Below are 22,090 nucleotides of genomic sequence, written 5' to 3'. Positions count from 1 at the left end.
TGTGAAGTGTGAAGTTGCCGGATAACTCGATTATTACTGTTATTATTAATATCATTTTATTCAAACCGCTGCTGGAACACGACTGTAGTCTTCAGGTAAAACGCGAGACCAGCTAATATGACGTCTGGCGACCGAAAGCACATATCGACAAAATATTTATCGCCCCTTTCCTCTCGGTGCTGAAACTATGTGTGTAATTCAAGCGAATCTACAATATCATATTAGCTGGTCTCGCGTTTTACCTCAAGACTACGGTCGTAGTCAAGAGTAATGTACTAAGACTGGAGTCAAGACTTCCTCTGGGAAGTGCCGCAGTCTACATGTTGCTAGATCGAGCATATTGCCAGACATAGAATTTTGAGAGGAGCACGACTGTATTGTCCACCCCACGTGAACGACTCGGCGGTCAATTTTTTGGTCTGAGACAGTATCTACAACACATATTGCACGCTGAAGACCCAGAAGAATTAAAAAAAAAAGTAGTTTATGAGAGCAACGTTAACCATAGCGTTTGAAGTATTCATAGTATTGTATACGTGTGTGTAAACGCCTTCCAATGACCACTCAAGAAAGACAAGGATACACAGTCTAGCTCCAATATTATAAATATGCCTCAGTTTGTGGATGAACTCAGACTTAGGTTGATAATAATTGTGAAAATTTAGCAGCACTGTACCCATTGGTGTTAAACTCGTTTTCAACCAATGATTCCCACAGCTACAAGGATACTACTTGTGATACCTCTTAGACAAAATACTTAAGCAGTGTTATCAGACGAAAAGATCAACCTGACACAAACTGTGGGAAGTTTGTTTTACAACCTTCGTACCTGGATATTCAGCTTTTTCCTATTTGAGATATCTGTGATTGTTGCTGCTTAAGACGATTTAAGCAGAAACTAAATTCCCTCAGCTTCGACAATGTTTAAAGAAATCGTCTTATTGGCACTAAATCGTGGTTTGTGAATTGTTTACCGGCCGTACTCTGCCGTATTTTGCCGGTTGGAAGGCAAAAGCTTACTGACAAATTTCACACAGAAATTACTGTTACAGTGTACTTATGGAGCCAAATGAGTGAATTGCGTATTTTCCGGTGAGAAAGAGCACTGGCAAACAGTCTTCACTACATTAGGTTATTTAAACTGGTGTCACTCTGAGCTAGAATTTATGGTCAGCGACTAAGTGTAAGGTCAACGTTTCGGATGCGAGTTTGCGACTGTGAAATACTTTCCTACATTATAGAAGCGAATATTAAATTTGAACTAATATTGCGAAAATTTTGTACTTGGGCAGCTTAGAATGAAAATACTTCTGTTTATTTCAAAGGGTAACAATAGATTTTCTAAAACACTGTCTGTCATACACAACTTGAAACAGGTCATGTCGACCAAATCATGTGGAAGAACTAACAGCAACGTATATCGGAAGGCAGTAAGATCTCTTGCCTTTTGGTTTGTCAGTACTCAATAGCCATTTCTAGGCGAAAGTAAGTGAAGAAAGGCAGTGCGTTTTTGTTACCAAGTAACGTCTTCGTCAATTACTTCAGTTTTAAAGTAATCTACGAGTAATTGCTGGTGCTTGATATTAACATGAAAAGGATTCCGTAGACAGGGAAAGAACCTGTTCATGAGAAACTACATCTATAGTGACCAAAAGGCATTAAATGATGTTCAAGCACTTGTGTTACAGCAGCGGTATGAATAAAATGATATTAATAATAACAGTAATAATCGAATTATCCGGCAACTTCACACTTCACAGTGGATTTTCTCGAACTAAGAAATTTGCTGAATTTGTGAAAAAACAAAATGGCTTCACATCCAGCCTATGATGCCTAGAAGAGTCTTTACATCCTGATGACATGAGAATAGCATAATCTCTGCGTCAGAAGCTTGCTTCTACTCGACCATTTAATAGACTCGCATTTTTTCCACCGTGACTAATTTTGTAAGCTAAGCACATCATCCGTTACAGCACACTCTTGGGGCTGGGTAATGTGGCCACAATGGTATGGTGGAACGAGCTATCACAGGTGCAATGCGTGGGTTCAGGCATTTACTTTTAAGAGGCACAAACAGATTTATATTACCTCTGGTAACCTCAAGAGAAAGACGTTATAATCCAGAATCCGCATTAAACATCACGTTCCTTCATTACCAACTGGGCAGAGCCGGTTTACGTTGGGAAATGACACAGCGGAAGTCATGGTAAACAGAAATACAGTCGCCAGTAAGCTTACTTACATTAGAAAATTTTATTTTATTCGATGAACCGATAGCCATTTAAAGGGACAGGGCTCTTATTTTACTTGTACTTGATTGAACTAGAGACGTTTAAAAATTTGGTGCTGGACTGTGATTCGAATTCGTATCTCCTCTTTCGAGGATCTGAATCTCTCGGAACAGTATAGTTCAGTCATTTCGTTCCTTTTCCCAAGACTGCAATCTTCTCTAGGTCTCCTCCAAAGGTAAGTATGTGGGTCTGAAACCTGATCCAGTACAAAAATATTCATAATTTCATTTCTAGCTTTATCAAGTGCACAACCACCTGCTAGTGAAAATTAACGCGCAATTTCAATGTCTGTTCATGTGTTTCCAACAATGGCAACAGGTGTCGTTATTTCTGGTCAAACACGCACACATGTTACTGTTCATGAGTAAGCAACTGAAACTTAAGCTATATTCGTGGATGCACGGTAGGTGTGCAGTTCGATTGTCGCTTAGGCACAAAAGTTTGTATCCTTATTTTAGATTCAGACACCTAGCGGCTCGTAAGAAAAACCGATACGTAACATTTGATTTTTCTTAGTTAACAATCGGATTACGTGTTGGGTTCGTATCTCCGTCACAGAACTTCACATCATGCACTTCATCTTTAAATGCATGCACACTTTGTTACTTCAGAATGGAGGTATATCAGACATCTTTCGTGGTTTGATAACAGGGACGAAAGGGTCTTGATAGGAGTCACGGTTTATTACAAAAACTGTCGTCTTTTATTTTCAAGTTTAGATTTGGTTACTGGTATTGGCCAAAATTTCGGTAATTCATGACTCTTCATGGCTAATCATCAATATGATGTGATTAGATTAGATTAGATTACATTAGATTAATTCTTGTTCCATAGATCATGAATACGACATTTCGTAATGATATGGAACGTGTCATTTTAATGAAAGATTTCTTTAAATACCTTGATTCAATTTCTTTACAACAATTTTTTACACTCTCTCTCATTGCTTTTTATTTCTCTCTCTCTCTCTCTCTCTCTCTCTCACACAAACACACACAACCACACACACATTCTTTTTTATTTTTATTTGAATGTTGTGCTCGACTATCGGCGAGGCACGAAAACGCCTGTGAATGACTTTCTTAGTTTTGAGTACACTTACGAAAGAAATATAAAAATAACACTGAGAGTTACTGATTTATGATGCTCAGTTTGCAGTCAGTTCTGAGTATTATTAGTAACTACGCTCCAGTCCCTAAACCTAGTTACAGAAAGCGAATCAGACGCATTACGTATTCCAGGCCGTAGCAGCCGCGACTTGGAGACACCAGCTATGGTCACTTTCCAGACCGCTGTAGGATCACATCGGTTCGTCTTCTTCCTGCTGGTACTGTAACTGAGATTTGGCAACAAGGCAACGTGTGTTTGGCAACCCTGTGATCGACGAGTTACTTCCTGGTGTGCACGGAATTAAGCCTCAAAGTTCACTTGATTTTACCTGTCATTTCCATTGAATAATCCGAGTTATTATCGCTTGCAGGGTAACAAAAGATTGAAAATTTACGGTTTCCAGCCCAGGAAAGTCGTTGGAGGTGGAAACCGCAACTAATCTCGACATTCAAATAGCGGTTTACGAGTTCTAGTTACTATTGCCGTCGTAATAGGAAGCTAAAACCCATACCTCCTCGCCAGCTCTGTGGTAACGTGCTGAGCTGTGAGAAAGCGTCTGTTACGGTTCGCAGTTCCAGTCTCACTGACTGTAACGTTTTTATCCCTTCTGTGAAAGAGCTACAAGCAGTCAGATCAAACATCAATAAGGAAATCGCAAGAAAATGCTTTCAGCTCATAGTGGAATGTTGAAAAACTTACAATGCTGCACAACAGGTAAGGCCTCTTTCCGCTGCTGACAAGCGAATTTTGGGTTTCTAGGAATACGTAACTATATTTATGAAATGCCACATTTGCATACCTCTTGAGTATGACACAGCATACCAATTAAACACAGACCCAATCAAAATCTAAGTGAGTAGTATTTTACTAATCCGTGTCGATAGAGGCATGCTTGTTTACAGATACTTTCGTCGTAAGGTTACCATGGTTAGTTTTATTTCATTTCTTATAATACAGTGCACAATTTTCGTAAGGTTTCCTTTAGTGTTGTTAAAACAATAGTAAACATGAGAGAGAAATTAATCATCAACGATATATGCGAATTATCAGATGTTACCTATGACAGTCTGACAATGCACATGCAGTTTATTGATTACATGCATGTAGAAAACTTGTTCTGAGTTAAAGCTGTCAAACAAAGTTTGAAGAAGAATAAAATATCACTACCACACGACGGCTAATATAGAAAATACTTTTCTGACATATTATGGCACGATGCGCTCTCCCTGCACATCTTCGAGATGCATCTGCTGCCTGCTGTCTATTAAACCTGAATAGAACAAAATGTCACAGTAGTTAGCCCTTTTTCCACATGCGACTACTTTGGGTTGAGAAGTGAAGGGAATTATGTTCAAAGTTCCATTAGATTGATACCTTCAGCAGAGAGCAGAATTGCGTTTTAAAAAATGTAGCACTGAATGTATTCGAACTCGCGACATCTTATCTATGCTACAAGCTGACACGTAGCTACAGCAGCTCCAGAGCTCGGTAACTATTCCTCCAGAACTTTTGGATTCCACAGCACTGTGAGATTATGCATATGGCCAGGTCTTGACTTCTGAGAGACAAACAGTTACAGCTTTTCTTTTGGACTGAACGACGTTTTCTAGTAACAGATAGCGCAATAGAATAGCTCAAGTGGAAAGGAACACTTCCTATTTAAACTTCTGCATCCTACACTGTTGGCAGTTGTGTGTAGGTGGCAGTTACGTGATTTTATTTCTGTGATTACAAAATAGTCGAATGTATGCACTGGGTAGCCGAGGCAGCTAGTTCATGGTGATTCGGTCAACCAAGTAAATGAATTTACTGAGCATGCTGCAAATTACTACAGGGAGCCTGTGTGTCAGAATTCTCATCCAGTGTGGCGCAACTGCGTTACGATAGAAAAATGACTCGCAGAGAAGAGGATTTCGTGGTCTGTTGGACGGATGGTAGGTTGTTATACCTATGGTCTGGGTTCGATTCCCACTTCCGTCAATGATTTTAGATAGGGAGAGACAGATTCCATTCTCTCCTGGCTACACCAAGTGAGGAGATATAATGGCTGCGTGGTCTGAAAATTCACATTAAAGATGATATTCCTTCTTTACCAAGTAGGCGGTGGGTTGAACCACAATAAAGTCTGGAGTGGCGACATGTAGAAACTCTATCACCAGTAACCTTTCTTATACTAGTTATTTATTTCAAGTGACGACACAAACGCTATGTATGGTCACAGGACACTTATTCCATCTTTTATTTGAGCTTCTGTATGTCGATAAAATTGGTTCTAAACTGGGAATGCAACTCAGACCGCCCTTAACGCGGAATTTGATCCCTTCGTGGCAATACAGCTCGGCTACAATTTGTTGTTTGTTCAAAACTGCAGATTCCTCAACACCTTCACATATTACGCGTGAATGGGATCGAATCCTGGCCCGGCACTAAAGATTTAATTATGTATTATCAAGCTCTATCATGAGAACACCTATCTGCTGGTGGATAATAATTTTGATTTTTAATGTATTTTCATTCGTTGTCAACACTAACGATATCTGACGTTTTTAACTCCCAGTGGGACACAGAACTATTTGCGAGATGGCTGTAAGTTCAAGATGCTATTCTGAGCAGCTGGTGGAGAAAAATTCGGTAGCTGACGTGTCTTTGTGTGTAGTCAACAACGATATGTGTGGGGCTCTATTCCCAGTGAGCGCTGAACTCTTCGTCATATTATTTCAGTTCGTCGTGTCATTTAATGTTCATACATATTCTCAACTAGCTGCTCGTGAATAACTTTAATTTTTAATGTCATTTTGTGTTAAATAGTTCAAATGGTTCAAATGGCTCTGAGCACTGTGGGACTTAACTTCTAAGGTCATCAGTCCCCTAGAACTTGGAACTACTTAAACCAAACTAACCTATGGACATCACTCACATCCATGCCCGAGGCAGGATTCGAACCTGCGACCGTAGCGGTCACGCGGTTCCAGACTGAAGTGCCTAGAACCGCATGGCCACACCGGCCGGCCCCCACCATCTGGTATCAATGCATTACCCTATCATCCATTATATATAATCATTTTCATAGTACACTTGATATTATAGATGAGTAGGACACAAGACAGGACATAGATAATGTCCGTTTGACGTCAACAGTGTGTAACATTTTACTTTTTTTGAATAGGACAATGTTCCTCTCCAATAATTTTTAGATTAGTTACAATAAGCTTACGCTGCAAGAGAATTCACTTGTATTTTTCAATATGTGGTCTGTTGTCGGTTTGAAGGCCTTCCATAACATCGGCAACGTAGTGCAACTCCACCGAGGGCTGTCTGGAGTAGGGTGGAGATAGCAATGTGAAAGTTGAGAGCTGTCGAAGACGATCTTCATATTCCTAATGCGATTAGGACATCGTATACTCTTGACGACGTTTAGCACCTGTGCAGTCAGTCACCCAATTTCAGAATTCATTTTGAGTCATCCTGCTAAATTCCCTAAATATTGTCTTTTTATATTGATGAGTAATATGGATAGTCGTCACGTTCATGTGCCGTCTACAACGCAAATTTAATGTTACTATCCTAGGAACTAACCTGCAATACGTTTTGTATTTCATAATCGGAACTATCTGCATTAACCGTCATCAGAGCAATGTCAGGGAACAGAATGCAGCAGTGCCTTGCTACCTACTTGAGGACCTGCTTGAGTCGTGTTCTAAGGAAAGGGTAGTTGCTGGTTCACATTATATTCCACTAGCGAGAAGTACCGACTTTTCCTTTTCCCTGCAAACATCCAGAACTAAATTCAGTAACTAAATGCTAAGAATATATTTGCATTGTGCTAACTCAAAGATCAATAGATATGGATATAGATATAGATACAGATTTTTATATTTAAAGCCATTCTCGTTCTGCGTTGGAATAAACATCATTCATTATTTGCTTGTTCTTGTTACGATTGTTATTGTCATTCTCTCACTCGCAAGAGTTTTCGCATTCCTATTTGGTATCGATGCACATGAAGAGTGGCTATGAAAGAAGGGAATACTGAATGTTACGTCATGCAGAATACACTCATTTACTTCGGCTCCTCGTGATCTACGCTACAGGAGAAGTGAGATACATAAAGTTGACAGTGTGAGGACAGACCTGGTAGCACAAATGTGCAACTACACAGTGTTACCAGATAAAATGGTGCTGCGGAATCGACAGTGTAGTACGGACTTTGCCACAGTAGCAGACAGCTGGTAATTTAGGACCATGACCGTGGATTACACTTTGGTCAGTGCTGGTTAGAGTGCTGCAACTGTAAATGGAAGGCTTTGTTTGATAGTCTTATGCTGATGCTGTCTGAATAAATTATGCCATTGGATACAAAGCGGTTTAGTTTTGAGACCTAACCCACGAGGGGGGAAGGCACAGTGGTCTGCTTCAGGAATTCCAAGCAATAAAACACAAAAAACAACCCAGGAAGGGAGACATGCATTTGGAATCTGTTCATCGTTACGGGGTCAAACAAGAGGGTAACATTACTGAAACAATGATCGGGCTACTTAGTATATAATAGAGCATACAGATTTCAAGGAGGAAACGTATGAAGACGCAGACTTCCTCGTTATCAATATGTGCGGCATATCTTTCGTGTTAACGAAAGTAAATTCCCGCTTTACCTCTTCTTACGTGTCAAATGAAATGAATGCCATGAGGAATAGAATATTTGTTGACTGCGTCTCTTCTTGCTTCCATCCTTACCAACATATTTCTTCATTATCGTGGTAATCATGACATTCTATGTGTATGCTGCAAAAGATTGCAAGTGGACAAATTCGACATCGAGGTGCAAAGCGTTATATTCAATTCGAATAAGCTTCCGGTGTATTTTTACTTCGTTTGTATTTTTAGATGATTATGAACGTTACGGAAAATTATCTCACATGCTTTATGTTGAATGAGAAACATTGAATGATCCGTTTTGCTTTCCCTACGTTGAAATGATATAATGTCGGCGTCAACAGCCTTCTTCCACGCCGGAAGCTGAAACTTGTATCATTCTGGATTAATGATAATTGAATGTCTCATATGTATACATAGCCCAGAAGGCGACGTCAGAAACCATCAGGGGAGAACGCCGCATAAAAACCAAACGTGCGCGCGCGTCTCCACTCTGAAGAACCGTATCGGAGAATCACGGCAAGCATTTCGCTGAAGAGCTGCCTCGTCAGAGAGCCTAGAAATGGCAGCGTCGTAGCAAGTATTTGTCAACACTCTGATAGTGCATTTACTTCCGGGTGTAGGTCGGCGTTACCTCGCTAAATTCACTTGACATTCGTTTTCCACATCGAAGACTCGTACGATATAATCCACTGCAAGATGACACAATTAGAAAGTATATTTAATTTCTGGACTCCAAGAATGGCGTTCTTCACATAAGTAACACCTGTTTGTGTGTGCATTCGGGAGGACGACGGTGCAATCCCGCGCCCGGCCATCCTGATTTAGGTTTTCAATGATTTCCCTAAATCGCTTCAGGCAAATGCCGGGATGGTTCCTTAGGAAGGGCACGGCCGATTTCCTTCCCCATCCTTCCCTAATCCGAGCTTGTGCTCCGTCTCTAATGACATCGTTGTCGACGGGACGTTAAAACAGTAATCTCCACCTCCTCTGTTCGTGTGTTTAAGGTTGCGTTTTGAGGCTCAGGCAACATCGCAGTGACTATATTCCGCCTCTGGCCGCCAGTGTGTCGTTAGCTCAGAGGTTCCCTTGTGCGTTGCAGTGCTTGTACTATAAGACATAGCAGTTCGAATCACGGTAGAAGCCGCTGAGTACAACCTTTTATTTTCCATTTTAATTAATGGAGTTGCAAACTGCTAGTAAAAATTTCTTACGCGAAATCTGAAGAATGCCTTTAAACATCAATCTTCGTCCGATTTCGACTTAGTAAATTAAGTTAATATCATGGATTTCTGCTTTGCGAATTCCAAGGTGCTTCACTGTAAAATAGACCCTGAAAAGATTCAAACCGACTGTCAACGATATAAATTTGAGCTTTGTTCGTCATATAGGTCTAACATGTCAGAAGGTTGTTTATGAAGTGCACATGTTCATTAATGTAGTTCCCTTCTTCTAAATTTTTGCAATAGCATTTAACTGTAGACGTTTTCTAACACCGGCGTTAGCAATTCCTTTCCGTTCTCTGAAACCTTCAAAACGACAAATTTTTCTGGTTTAAATCTGATGACCTTAACTATCACTTCCGATCAACAATAAATACTTCATGAACCCATACATGGAACTCCAAATGTGCAGTGTTCCTGCACTGCTACAGAGCATGCATTGCAAGGTATTCCCACAGTTTATCGCATAGACTTACCATAAGGAATGAAACAAGAACTGTAATACACTTTACACCACAGACGCTCACTCTGGCTTGACGAAAACATCCAAACATTGACCAAAAGTTGCACAAATAATTGAGTTTGAAAGGAAAAGAAACGAGGTATGAAGCATTTATAAATTCATCGAATGTAGTGAGGTGGTTTAATTTCGTCCCAGTCTATAAAATTAATTTCGGGCCATACTCAGCTCTTGCCGATTAATGTAATATAATACCCGCCTACTAATCAGGGCGTCTGTCTCCGTTGCTTTTGAGCGTGAATGGAAATTGTAGAAATTTTCTGTGGAGCAACATTTAATAATAAAGCGTTTTAAATCATCAAAAGCGATGAGCGGTAGCAGGCGCTTTCGATAAAGAACGGGGGAGTGCAGCGCCGCTGCTGTCGCCACGGCCGCTGCCAGTAGCCAGCAAATGGATCCCGGAGCTTTGCCGCATACGGCGTCCAGAGGAGGACAGTCTGCAGGAAATCTGCCGCAAAATCGTTACTGGATAAAATTTTGATATCGGTGTGTCACAAAGCGAAATAGATTGAATCTGCGCTACCATTACATTCACGTCTTCAGCATTCAGACAGAAGAGGCTATAAGAATATTTTACACCACCTGCTCTCGATCCACTGACATTATGAACAGAAACAACGCACGCTACCGCTAGACCACAGGCGTAATCAGCCTAGCGTTTCTCTATCATGGGACAAGTTTTCCTCCAGGAAGTGCCGCAGTCTACAGTGTTGCCAGATTGTGCAGATAACCGGACTTAGAGAATTAGCGAGTTGGCCAGTTTTTTTGTCCCATGTCGCGATCGGCGCGGACTTAGCCTCTGAAGCGGCCGGCCGCCGGTCAAGTTTTATGTCAAAGAGTGTACATAATAATACTTCCTCCTTGAAAGAAAGAAGGGGATTTCACTGGTCGAGTAGTCTATCCAAACATCTGCCTGAAGATACCCACCTAGTCCATTAATCGTGACCGGGCCAAATATCTCACGAAATAAGTGTCAAACGAAAAAACTACAAAGAACGAAACTTGTCTAGCTTGAAGGAGGAAACTTGATGGTGCTATGGTTGGCCTGCTAGATGGCGCTGCCATTGGTCAAACGCATATCAACTGCGTTTTTTAAAATAGGAACCCCCATTTTTTATTACATACTCTTGTAGTACGTAAAAAAAGTATGAATTTTTTAGTTGGACCACTTTTTTCACTTTGTGATAGTCAAAAATATATGGCTCACAATTTTAGACGAATAGTGGGTCACAGGTAGGTTTTTTAAATTAAAATACAGAATGTAGGTACGTTTGAACATTTTATTTCGGTTGTTCCAATGTGATAAATGTACCTTTGTGAACTTATCATTTCTGAGAACGCATGCTGTTACAGCGTAATTACCTGTAAATACCACCTTAATGCAAAAAATGCTCAAAATGATGTTCGTCAACCTCAATACATTTGGCAATTCGTGTAACGGCATTCCTCTCAACAGCGAGTAGTTCGCGCGAGTAGTTCGCCTTCTGTAATGTTCGCACACGCATTGACAATGCGCTGACGCATGTTGTCAGGCGTTGTCAGTGGATCGCGATAGAAAATATCCTTCAACTTTCCACACAGAAAGAAATCCGTGGACAACAGGTACGGTGAACGTGCGGGCCATGGTACGGTGCTTCAACTACCAATCCATCTGTCATGAAACATGCTACTCAATACCACTTCAACCACACGCGAGCTATGGGCCAGACATCAATCACGTTGGAAGTACATTGTCATTCTGTATGCAGTGTAACATCTTGTAGTAACATTGTGTAGGAAATCAGCATACATTGCACCATTTAGGTTCCCATCGAAAAATTGGGGGCCAATTATCCTTCCTCCCATAATGCTGCACCATACATTAACCCACCAAGGTCACTAATGTTCCATTTGTCACAGCCATCATGGATTTTCCGTTGCCCAATAGTGCATATTATGCCAGTTTACATTACCGCTGATAGTGAATGACGCTTCGTCGCTAAATAGAACACATGCAAAAAATCTGTCATCGTCCCGTAATTTCTTTTGTGCCCAATGGCAGAGCTGTACACGACGTTCAAGTTGTTGCCATGCAATTCCTGGTGCATAGAAATATGGCACGGATGCAATCCATGTTGATGTAGCATTCTCAACACCACGTTTTTGAGATTCCCGATTCTCGCGCAATCTGTCTGCTACTGATGTGCGGATTAGCTGCGACAGCAGCTAAAACACCTACCTGGGCATAATCATTTGTTGCAGGTTGTGGTTGACGTTTCACATGTGGATGAACACTTCCAGTTTCCTTAAATAACGTAACTATCTGGCAAACGGTCCGGATACTTGGATGATGTCGTCCAGGATACCGAGCCGCATAAATGGCACACGCCCATTGGACATTTTGATCTCAATAGCCATACTTCAACACGATATCGACCTTTTCCGCAATTGGTAAATGGTTCATTTTAACACGGGTAATGTATTACGAAGCAAATACCGTCCACACTGGCGGAATGTTACGTGATACCGCGTACTTATATGTTTTTGACCATTACAGTGCCATCTATCACAAAGTTAAAAAAGTGGTCCAACTAAAACATTCATATTTCTGTACGTATTACACGAATATGTAATAAAAAATGGGGGCTCCTATTTTTAAAAAAAGCAGTTGTATCCATTTGACCTATGGCAGCGCCATCTAGCAGGACAACCACAGCGCCATCTGGTTTCCCCCTTCAAGCTAGATGTGTTTCGTTCTTTGCAGTTTTTTTGTTTGAAGCTTATTTCGTGAGATGTTTGGCCCGGTCACTATCAATGGACCACCCTGTATACATGCTTCAGAACTTTCTGAAGGGGTCCTTTTCTTGTAACACTCTTCTCTAAGAGATAAAATATATCAACAAGGATCTAATCCACACTTTTTTCAACTGCTAGATTAATCAGCTGGCAAATGCAACTTATGATGGCAATACCTGGTTGAACTTCATTCAGAACTGCTGAAACCCCATTTTTGTGTCCTATAATAACAGGAGCTTTGTGAGAGCAGAAAGCCACACAGTTTTTAATTGGTATGTAATGAGAATTCAGCTGTGATAACATCGGGTTACCTAAGTTTCGTCCTGTTGTGTCGCTGTCTAGTGCTGGTATGTGTAGCACTGTGCTCACTATTTATTTCCACAGAATATCAGAGAATGTAACAGCAACAGAATACAACTTGGTATCTGTATCATTGCTTTCATCCGTTGCCAAAGAAAATGGTTCATTGTTAACAAATTCAGATGATGCATTTTTTGCCATGTCATTTTCATGCGACCACTGCCACACTTCTTTGTAACTTCTGATGTGGGAAACATCATCTTAAATAAAGCAAGAGCATTATCAGCTGCACTTAAGGGCACACGTGTGTAAGTGTGTGTGTGTGTGTGTGTGTGTGTGTGTGTGTGTGTGTGTGTGTGTGTATGGGGGAGAGGGAGAGAGAGAGAGAGAGAGAGAGAGAGAGAGAGAGAGAGAGTGAGAGAGGGGGGGGGGAGAGGGAGGGGGGGGGTAAGAGAGGTGGGGGGGAGAGGGGGGGGAGAGAGAGGGGGGGGAGAGAGAGAGAGAGAGAGAGAGAGAGAGAGAGAGAGAGAGAGAGAGAGGTGGGGGGGGGACAGGGGGGAGAGGGGGGGAGAGGGGGGAGAGAGGGGGGGGGGGGGAGAGAGAGAGAGAGAGAGAGAGAGAGAGAGAGAGAGAGAGAGAGAGATTGTCACTGGCAACGTTTCCAGACTCAGCAAAAAAAGTTTCTATTTCCTTGTTATCTTCCCTCAATTTAACCTAACTTACATGTTTACCGCACTTCACATGATTAGTTAAATCATTTCTTCCACTAGTGCAATATTAATATCACACCCAAATACCGCACAAAGGAAAATTTTTCTCCCTTTCTTGGTTATTGGTATGCTTGGAAAATCAACAGAACAATTCTTTAAATGTCTGTTAAGTGCTGTTTCTTGTTGGATTTATTCATGAATACTACAATAGGAATATAGCGTATGAAAATGTCAGAACAAGTGTCTCGATACGTACTGAACATCAAAAGGAACCTGGATCACTGATGTCACATAAAAACACTTCATGGAAACATATCAAAGTACACAGAGTCTTAAACTATTAAATGAACATGACGCCAACCCTGTGAACAAAGAATATGCACATGGTAAAGCACGCACGCATGCACGCACGCACACGCACGCGCACGCGCACGCACACACACACACACACACACACACACACACACACACACACACACACACACACGGAACAAATGTAATTAGTCCACCCATGGTCAAAAAATATGGGTTAAATTACAACAACCAAAAAGAGCGGAACAAAGAATTTGCAGAGCAGAGCCTGTTGACACCTAAGATACATGGAAGAACTGCAATCCCAGTTTTAAATTCAATTCCAATGACAGAACAAACGTCACAGTTGAAAGTACCAATCAGATCAAAGAACGAGTTAGTGACTATCATAGACTTGCCTTCGACCCAGGCAAACAATTGACTGTATGGAAGCGGGTTGGTTATTGAATGTTAATGTTTCAAATTTTTGCCTGTGAAGTTGTAAAATGACATCGTCCATCCTTAAAACTGTAAAATGCTGCAATTCCCATAAATTTTTCGGATAAACTGTAGAAGTTGCCAGTTTTGCACTACACTTTATCTCTTTCTCTCATTTTCTTCGGTTTGGATGTTGTTTCTTTACTACTTTAGTGAATAATTTACTCTCTTACTCTTTTATCTTCATGTTTCTCTCAGTCTATCTTTTTGGTTTATCCCCATCTCCTTTTCCAATCTTTCCTATTAATTTCAGGTCTCATTTCTCTTCCTGTAACTTCATTCTTTTCTCTCACTCTGGCATATCAGTAGCTGAGCATCTTCAATTTCATTTATATTTCACAACTCTGCTCTTTTACTGATGGTGAATCTACCTGTAAGTCCTAAAAGCTAGATATTCAATTGCTTCTCCACTTTTCCTCACAAAGTCCGAGTATCCTTCAATTTAAAATATTTCTGGCCCAAGAACAACGATAAAGACCAGTTAAAATGGATGTTGAGTTATGGTTCTGTGTTTATTTCATTCCCACAATAGTCAAATCAGAAAATCACCACAAAATCATACAAGAATGTGACATGAAACCTTACCTGAGATATGTATGTAGGAATAATCAGGAGGCGGCGGACATTCTGACAACGCGCAAGAGCAGTATCAAAGCCTGGTTTGACATCGAAGTTGACGAGCTCCAGCGTAACAAGCGAAGGGAGCGTCCGAACGCTGGCCAACAGAGCGAATGTGGGGCAGCCGTCGCCCTGCCCCTTCTCCAGCCTAAGCCGCTGCAGTGAGTGCAGCTGCGATAGCGTCTGGTTTCCGAACGATTCTGGCAGGTCACAGCACTCTCCCAGCTCCAGCGTCTCCAAAGTCTGGAGGGAGCCCAGCACTCCGCAGCCAGCGTGGCCCAGGTTTTTGACCATCGTCAGAGACTGCAATGGGCAAATGGAAAATCGTATAACAGTGTACGTGCAAGGCTCTCTAACATTATCTCACGATGTTTATGAACAATTTGCCTCCATCTTGATCTGTCCTGTTACTGTTTCCCAGTTTTTTCCTTTAGCCTTCAGATCTGTAGTGTGATCCAGCCTTTTTTCCCTAGATTGTTTGTCCACCTCTAATTTACAAATAGCTCACTAAGACAGTTACACAGAAAACCATGTGCTGAACATGGAATCTTAACAACAGAGTAACTCAAGACTTTTTTTTTAAAGCTGTCCATAAATATTTTACAGGGCATTAGCTTACGTAGCTGCGATGCAAAACAGCTACAGCTACTGGACACATATATACCACTGTGAATAAATTTGTTAAGATACATGTTCAGGGCAACTCGAAGTTTTAAGTTGAGAGTAAATCATAAGGAAACTACAGAGACATTCTTAGAAGAGGATTAGAGGGTGGAGGCAAGAAACAATCTCCATCTGGCAGAGACTGCTAAAAGGAAAGGGTTGATGCTAAGGTAGTAGCTTGTGTCCTCCTTACTAATTTCAGATATAAAATAATTTAATAATTTCTCCAAAGACCATACCTAATCCCAACCCCATACAAAATGTCCTGAAAATTTGTGACTGAGCATTTTCAATAGCTATAAAATACCTGTAAGATTTAAAACAAAAAAAATGTGGGGCACATGCAATACGTAATCAATGCACATGTAGTTCATCAATTGATTTATAGGACCAGACCCAGTACCTTCAGTGCGGGAAGATCTGGGTTCGATTATCAGTAACTTTGCTGATTTTTTCTGAGTTAGGGCTGTCTGGTACAGGCTCCACTCAGCCTCTGAGAGACCGAGTGAGGTACTGCTCAAATAAAGAATCAGCGGCATCATCAGGATTCATCTACAAGCAATAATGGTTGGAGGGCCTGGTGATACACTGATCATACGTCCCACAATAATCGAGAGCTTCTCGTGTTGCATTGTAGGCAGCTGTCAGCCAGACAGAACTAGCCTGAGGCCAAATCTGTGAGCGATGTTTATTGCTAATTTAAATAATAATTCTTATTTGAGAAGGAACTTAATGACACATTCCAATATAAACAGGCTGGACACACTGCAGTTAAATAAACTGAGGTGTTAAACAATGGCCCTGGCAATGCTAATGCTGTTATGTTTGCCCACCAAGTGTGGCACTTCTGGGATAAAAATATTGGTAATGTGAAGATTTAATCTTTCTTTCAGTTTGGATCTAGGAAGCCAAGCATTCAACAGAAAGTTTATAAATTATACTTGGCATGAATCTCTCTTACAGCACTTTTAAAGATAAAAAAATTCTTCATTAAACCAGAACAATAATTGCACAACCAGGCGGGGCATCACATGATGGTTGATAAAACAATTACACTCAAGAAATGGGGAAAGGGGAGACAGAGCTTGATAAAATCAAAATACACATGCATTTTTTACTGCTGTTTAATTCAATAAAGAAGTTTTTGGATATGACACATAAGCAGTATTTATTATCTTCAGAAATTTTATAAAGGCTGTGCTGAATCAAGAAACTCCTAGATGTAAAAAATACCTTGGTTATCACAGCAACAAAACGGCCTTGCTGTGCTGGTACTGCAAATGACTGAAAGCGCGGGGAAACTACAGCCGTAATTTTTCCTGAGGACGTGCAGCTTTACTGTATGGTTAAATAATGATGGCGTCCTCTTGGGTAAAATATTCTGGAGGTAAGAAGTTCCCTATTCGGATCTCCGGGCGGGGACTACTCAAGAGGACATCGTTATCAGGAGAAAGAAAACTGGCATTCTATGGATCAGTGTGTGGAAAGTCAGATCCCTTAATCGGGCAGGTAGGTTAAAAAATTTTAAAATATGGATAGGTTAAAGTTAGATATAGTGGGAATTAGTGAAGTTCAGTGGCAGGAGGAACAAGACTTTTGGTCAGGTGAATACAGGGTTATAAATACAAAATCAAATAGGGGTAATGCAGCAGTACGTTTAATAATGAATAAAAAAAAGGAGTGCGGGTAAGCTACTACAAACAGCATAGTGAACGCATTATTGTGGCCAAGACAGACACGAAGCCCATGCCTACTGCAGTAGTAAAAGTTTATATGCCAACTAGCTCTGCAGATGAAGAAATTGATGAAATGTATGACGAGATAAAAGAAATTATTCAGGTAGTGAAGGGAGATGAAAATTTATTCATCATGGGTGACTGGAATTCAACAGTAGGAAAACGAAGAGAAGGAAATTTAGTAGGTGAATACGGATTAGGGCTAAGAAATGAAAGCAGAAGCCACCTGGTAGAATTTTGCACAAAACTTTACTTAATCATAGCTAACACTTGGTTCAAGAATCATGAAAGGTGGTTGTATACATGGAAGAATCCTGGAGATACTAGAAGGTATCAGATAGATTATATAATGGTAAGACAGAGATTTAGGAACCAAGTTTTAAATTGTAAGACATTTCCAGGGGCAGATGTGGACTCTGACCACAATCTATTGGTTATGAACTGTAGATTAAAACTGAAGAAACTGCAAAAAGGTGGGAATTTAAGGAGATGGGACCTGGATAAACTGACTAAACCAGAGGTTGTACAGAGTTGTAGGGAGAGCATAAGGGAACAATTGACAGGAATGGGGGAAAGAAATACAGTAGAAGAAGAATGGGTAGCTCTGAGGGATGAAGTAGTGAAGGCAGCAGAGGATCAAGTAGATAAAAGGACGAAGGCTCGTAGAAATCCTTCAGTAACAGAAGAAATATTGAATTTAATTGATGAAAGGAGAAAATATAAAAATGCATTAAATGAAGCAGGCAAAAAGGGATACAAACGTCTCAAAAATGAGACTGACAGGAAGTGCAAAATTGCTAAGCAGGGATGGCTGGTGGACAAATGTAAGGTTGTAGAGGCTTATCTCACTAGGGGTAAGATAGATACCGCCTACAGGAAAATTAAAGAGACCTTTGGAGAAAAGAGAACCACTTGTATGAATATCAAGAGCTCAGATGGAAACCCAGTTCTAAGCAAAGAAGGAAAAGCAGAAAGGTGGAAGGAGTATATAGAGGGTCATACAAGGGCGATGTACTTGAGGACAATATTATGGAAATGGAAGAGGATGTAGATGAAGATGAAATGGGAGATATGATACTGCGTGAAGAGTTTGACAGAGCACTGAAAGACCTGAGTCGAAACAAGGCCCCGGGAGTAGACAACATTCCATTAGAACTACTGACGGCCTTGGGAGAGCCAGTCCTGACGAAACTCTACCATCTGGTGAGCAAGATGTACGAGACAGGCGAAATTCCCTCAGACTTCACGAAGAATATAATAATTCCAATCCCAAAGAAAGCAGGTGTTGACAGATGTGAACATTAATGAACTATCAGTTTAATAAGTCACAGCTGCAAAACACCAAAGCGAATTCTTTACAGACGAATGGAAAAACTGGTAGAAGCCGACCTCGAGGAAGATCAGTTTGGATTCTGTAGAAATGTTGGAACATGTGAGGCAATACTGACCTTACGATTTATCTTAGAAGAAAGATTAAGGAAAGGCAAACCTACATTTCTAGCATTTGTAGACTCAGAGAAAGCTTTTGACAATGTTGATTGGAATTCTCTCTTTCAAATTCTAAAGGTGGCAGGGGTAAAATACAGGGAGCGAGAGGCTATTTACAATTTGTACAGAAACCAGATGGCAGTTACAAGAGTCAAGGGGCATGAAAGGGAAGCAGTGGTTGGGACGGGAGTGAGACAGGGTTGTAGCCTCTCCCCGATGTTATTCAATCTGTATATTGAGCAAGCAGTAAAGGAAACAAAAGAAAAATTCGGAGTAGGTATTAAATCCATGGAGAAGAAATAAAAACTTTGAGGTTCACCGATGACATTGTAATTCTGTCAGAGTCAGCAAAGGACTTGGAAGAGCAGTTGAGTGGAATGGACAGTGTCTTGAAAGGAGGATATAAGATGAACATCAACAAAAGCAAAACGAGGATAATGGAATGTGGTCGATGCTAGGAAATTAGATTAGGAAATGAGACACTTAAAGTAGTAAAGGAGTTATGCTATTTGGGGAGCAAAATAACTGATGATGGTCGAAGTAGAGAGGATATAAAATGTAGACTGGCAACGGCAAGGAAAGCGTTTCTGAAGAAGAGAAATTTGTTAACATCGAGTATAGATTAAAGTGTCCGGGAGTCGTTTCTGAAAGTATTTGTATGGAGTGTAGCCATGTATGGAAGTGAAATATGGACGATAAATAATTTGGGCAAGAAGGGAATAGAAGCTCTTGAAATGTTGTGCTACAGAAGAATGCTGAAGATCAGATGGGTACGTCACATAACTAATGAGGAGGTATTGAATGGAATTGGGGAAAAGAGGAGTTTGTGGCACAACTTGACAAAAAGAAGGGACCGGTTGGTAGGACATGTTCTGAGGCATCAAGGGATCTCAAATTTAGCATTGGAGGGCAGCGTGGAGGGTAAAAATCATAGAGGGAGACCAAGAGATGAATACACTAAGCAGATTCAGAAGGATGTAGGTTGCAGTAAGTATTGGGAGACAAAGAAGCTTGCACAGCATAGAGTAGCATGGAGAGCTGCATCAAACCAGTCTCAGGGCTGAAGACCACAACAACAACAACAACAACAACAACATCACAGCACATTTAACCCAGTGTATTCCATTATCTATACTCTATGTTTCATTTAATATGTGACCATTAATACTTGAAAGGATGGTTCCTGGAGCAGGCTGACTGTGATCACGGCAAAAAATGGAATTTAAAATAAGAAAACATGGTACCATTAACATTACCAGTTGTCCCAGTGTGTTTGCTTATTTTAATTCACAAATCAGCATCTTCTATTCTCTCATTTGTTCTGATGTGTCCCTCACTTGTTTTCCTCATTACTGGATAAGGGAGGAAATTTTACACCAAAAACTTGTAGGTCCTGTCATTATTTGTGACAACTTTAACTTAATAATCCAGCCAACAATGACAGAAGACTACTCTTCGTCACTGTCTATCGATCATTCTCTTTTTACATCTCTTAGTACTATTTCATAGTCGATGTTTCATCATATTTCTGTTTTGAGTTTACAGAATAGATTTAATTTGCACTACTGGTGTGAACAAAAATAGCTAAATGAAAAACTACGGTATCACTCACCAGATGCTTCAGATTCGTAAGCTCCTTCAAGCCATCCAAATTGCCATTCAGGTACATGCCTGATAAATTCCTTATACGCAGTTCTTGCAGATTTTTTAACTGACCTATACTGCTGAGGTTAATAGACTGATCTCTGCAAAAAAAAAAAGTACAATATTAGAAAAAAAAGGTCTGTTAAGTATTTATGTGTCACAGTTTAATAACTGCAACAATTACCCATTCTTAGTTTCACTTTCTAGATTCTTAATAATGGTAGAAATATATAAAAGAGGAAATTCAGAAATAGGTAGGTGGCAATACAATAGTCAGTGCTTTATGTGTAGTGTTTGTGTTTTGTTCCTTTGATCTCAAAGAGCGACAAGGAAAGTAGAGACATGATACAGGATAAGTGAGGTGTTCAGAACATTACTGATTTGCTACCTCCTGACCAACCTACCTCATCCCACAATTTTATTTCCACACACTCTATTTGCTCCTGGCAAATTAACACCTGGCTCTGAATTCAGGAGATTAATCAATTTATACGTAGGTATCATTCATCCACTGGTCAGTATTGCCCTGGTGAGTATCGTAAATACCCGAGGATAATACAACTCTGAATATAAAATGACCCCCCTTCCCCCCACTTTTTTCAGAGCTTCCTTGAGAACAATTTATTTTTAACACATTCTGACTAACCAAAATTACAAACTTTTTACTGGCATGAAGTATCTGCCTGAAACGTTAACATTATATGTATTATAAACTTAGGCTGCTTACTGACTGCCTACAATTTGATAATACAAAGAGAAATAAAATAGGTCCCGAGAACACAGCTGTTTTTTGCCACATACAAATCGAATTTCACTTCTATACTGACTGGAAAATTTTACAATGTTTCTTGCTTCCAGACATACTGTCTGTCCGCTCCTCTCTCATTGGCTGCATAGAACCAGCAGCTGACACAACCCCTTTCATTTCCGCCATACCTCACGGTTAAATCTTCACTTTTACCGTCTCCGCACAAATGTCTACTGCTGTTGCACATTTGTTCAATTTTGAAGTCGATTCAAATGGATTCGGACAAAATGTAGTTTTAGCATGGTATACATTCACAAAAAGCCAAAGAACACGGTAAAGATTCCGTCAGTTGACAGAGCGACGAAATTTGCTGCCTGCTCACCATTCCCCATCCCACACTCCTCCGAGCTGGTGTTACTGCCCCCCCCCCCCTCCCCTCTCTAACGCTTATGCAGTGCTGTGCTTGAGCAACTGAAACACAGATTGCAATATCTTCTAGGATGCAGGTCACAAGCAACAAGCCAACTAACACATACATAAAATATCACAATCACAATCACAATCACAATTCAATTCAATTCTCAAACGTTTGTTCTTCTCGTGATCTAGTGATGTCTGTTGGTACTATCTCCATGACTGGTCTTGCAGGTGCAATTTATTCTCGTGATAACATTCACAGTCAGTTTAATTTGATTTGTTTCTTTTTTTAGAGATTTAATTCAGATGAAATCTCATTTCATCTGAATATCGCCTTCTTTTCCCCCCATGAACCATGGACCTTGCCGTTGGTGGGGAGGCTTGCGTGCCTCAGCGATACAGATG

The 22,090-nt window shown here is 40.5% G+C and overlaps 1 protein-coding gene across 2 annotated transcripts in view; it reads right to left on the bottom strand.

The window, feature by feature from the left end:
* Positions 1-22,090, bottom strand: part of LOC126425316 (uncharacterized) — a 211,491-nt gene that overhangs the window by 22,907 nt on the left and 166,494 nt on the right. For both annotated transcript variants that reach the window (XM_050088296.1, XM_050088297.1), the window contains 2 exons: positions 20,489-20,621; positions 14,957-15,292 (listed from right to left, as the gene is read on the bottom strand). In XM_050088296.1, coding sequence (XP_049944253.1) covers positions 14,957-15,292; positions 20,489-20,621 — 469 coding nt within the window. The remainder of the gene's footprint in view (positions 1-14,956; positions 15,293-20,488; positions 20,622-22,090) is intronic.

This window comes from Schistocerca serialis, chromosome 10, assembly GCF_023864345.2.
Source record: "Schistocerca serialis cubense isolate TAMUIC-IGC-003099 chromosome 10, iqSchSeri2.2, whole genome shotgun sequence".
Lineage (NCBI taxonomy): Eukaryota > Metazoa > Arthropoda > Insecta > Orthoptera > Acrididae > Schistocerca > Schistocerca serialis.
This window is presented reverse-complemented; position numbering and strand designations above follow the sequence as displayed.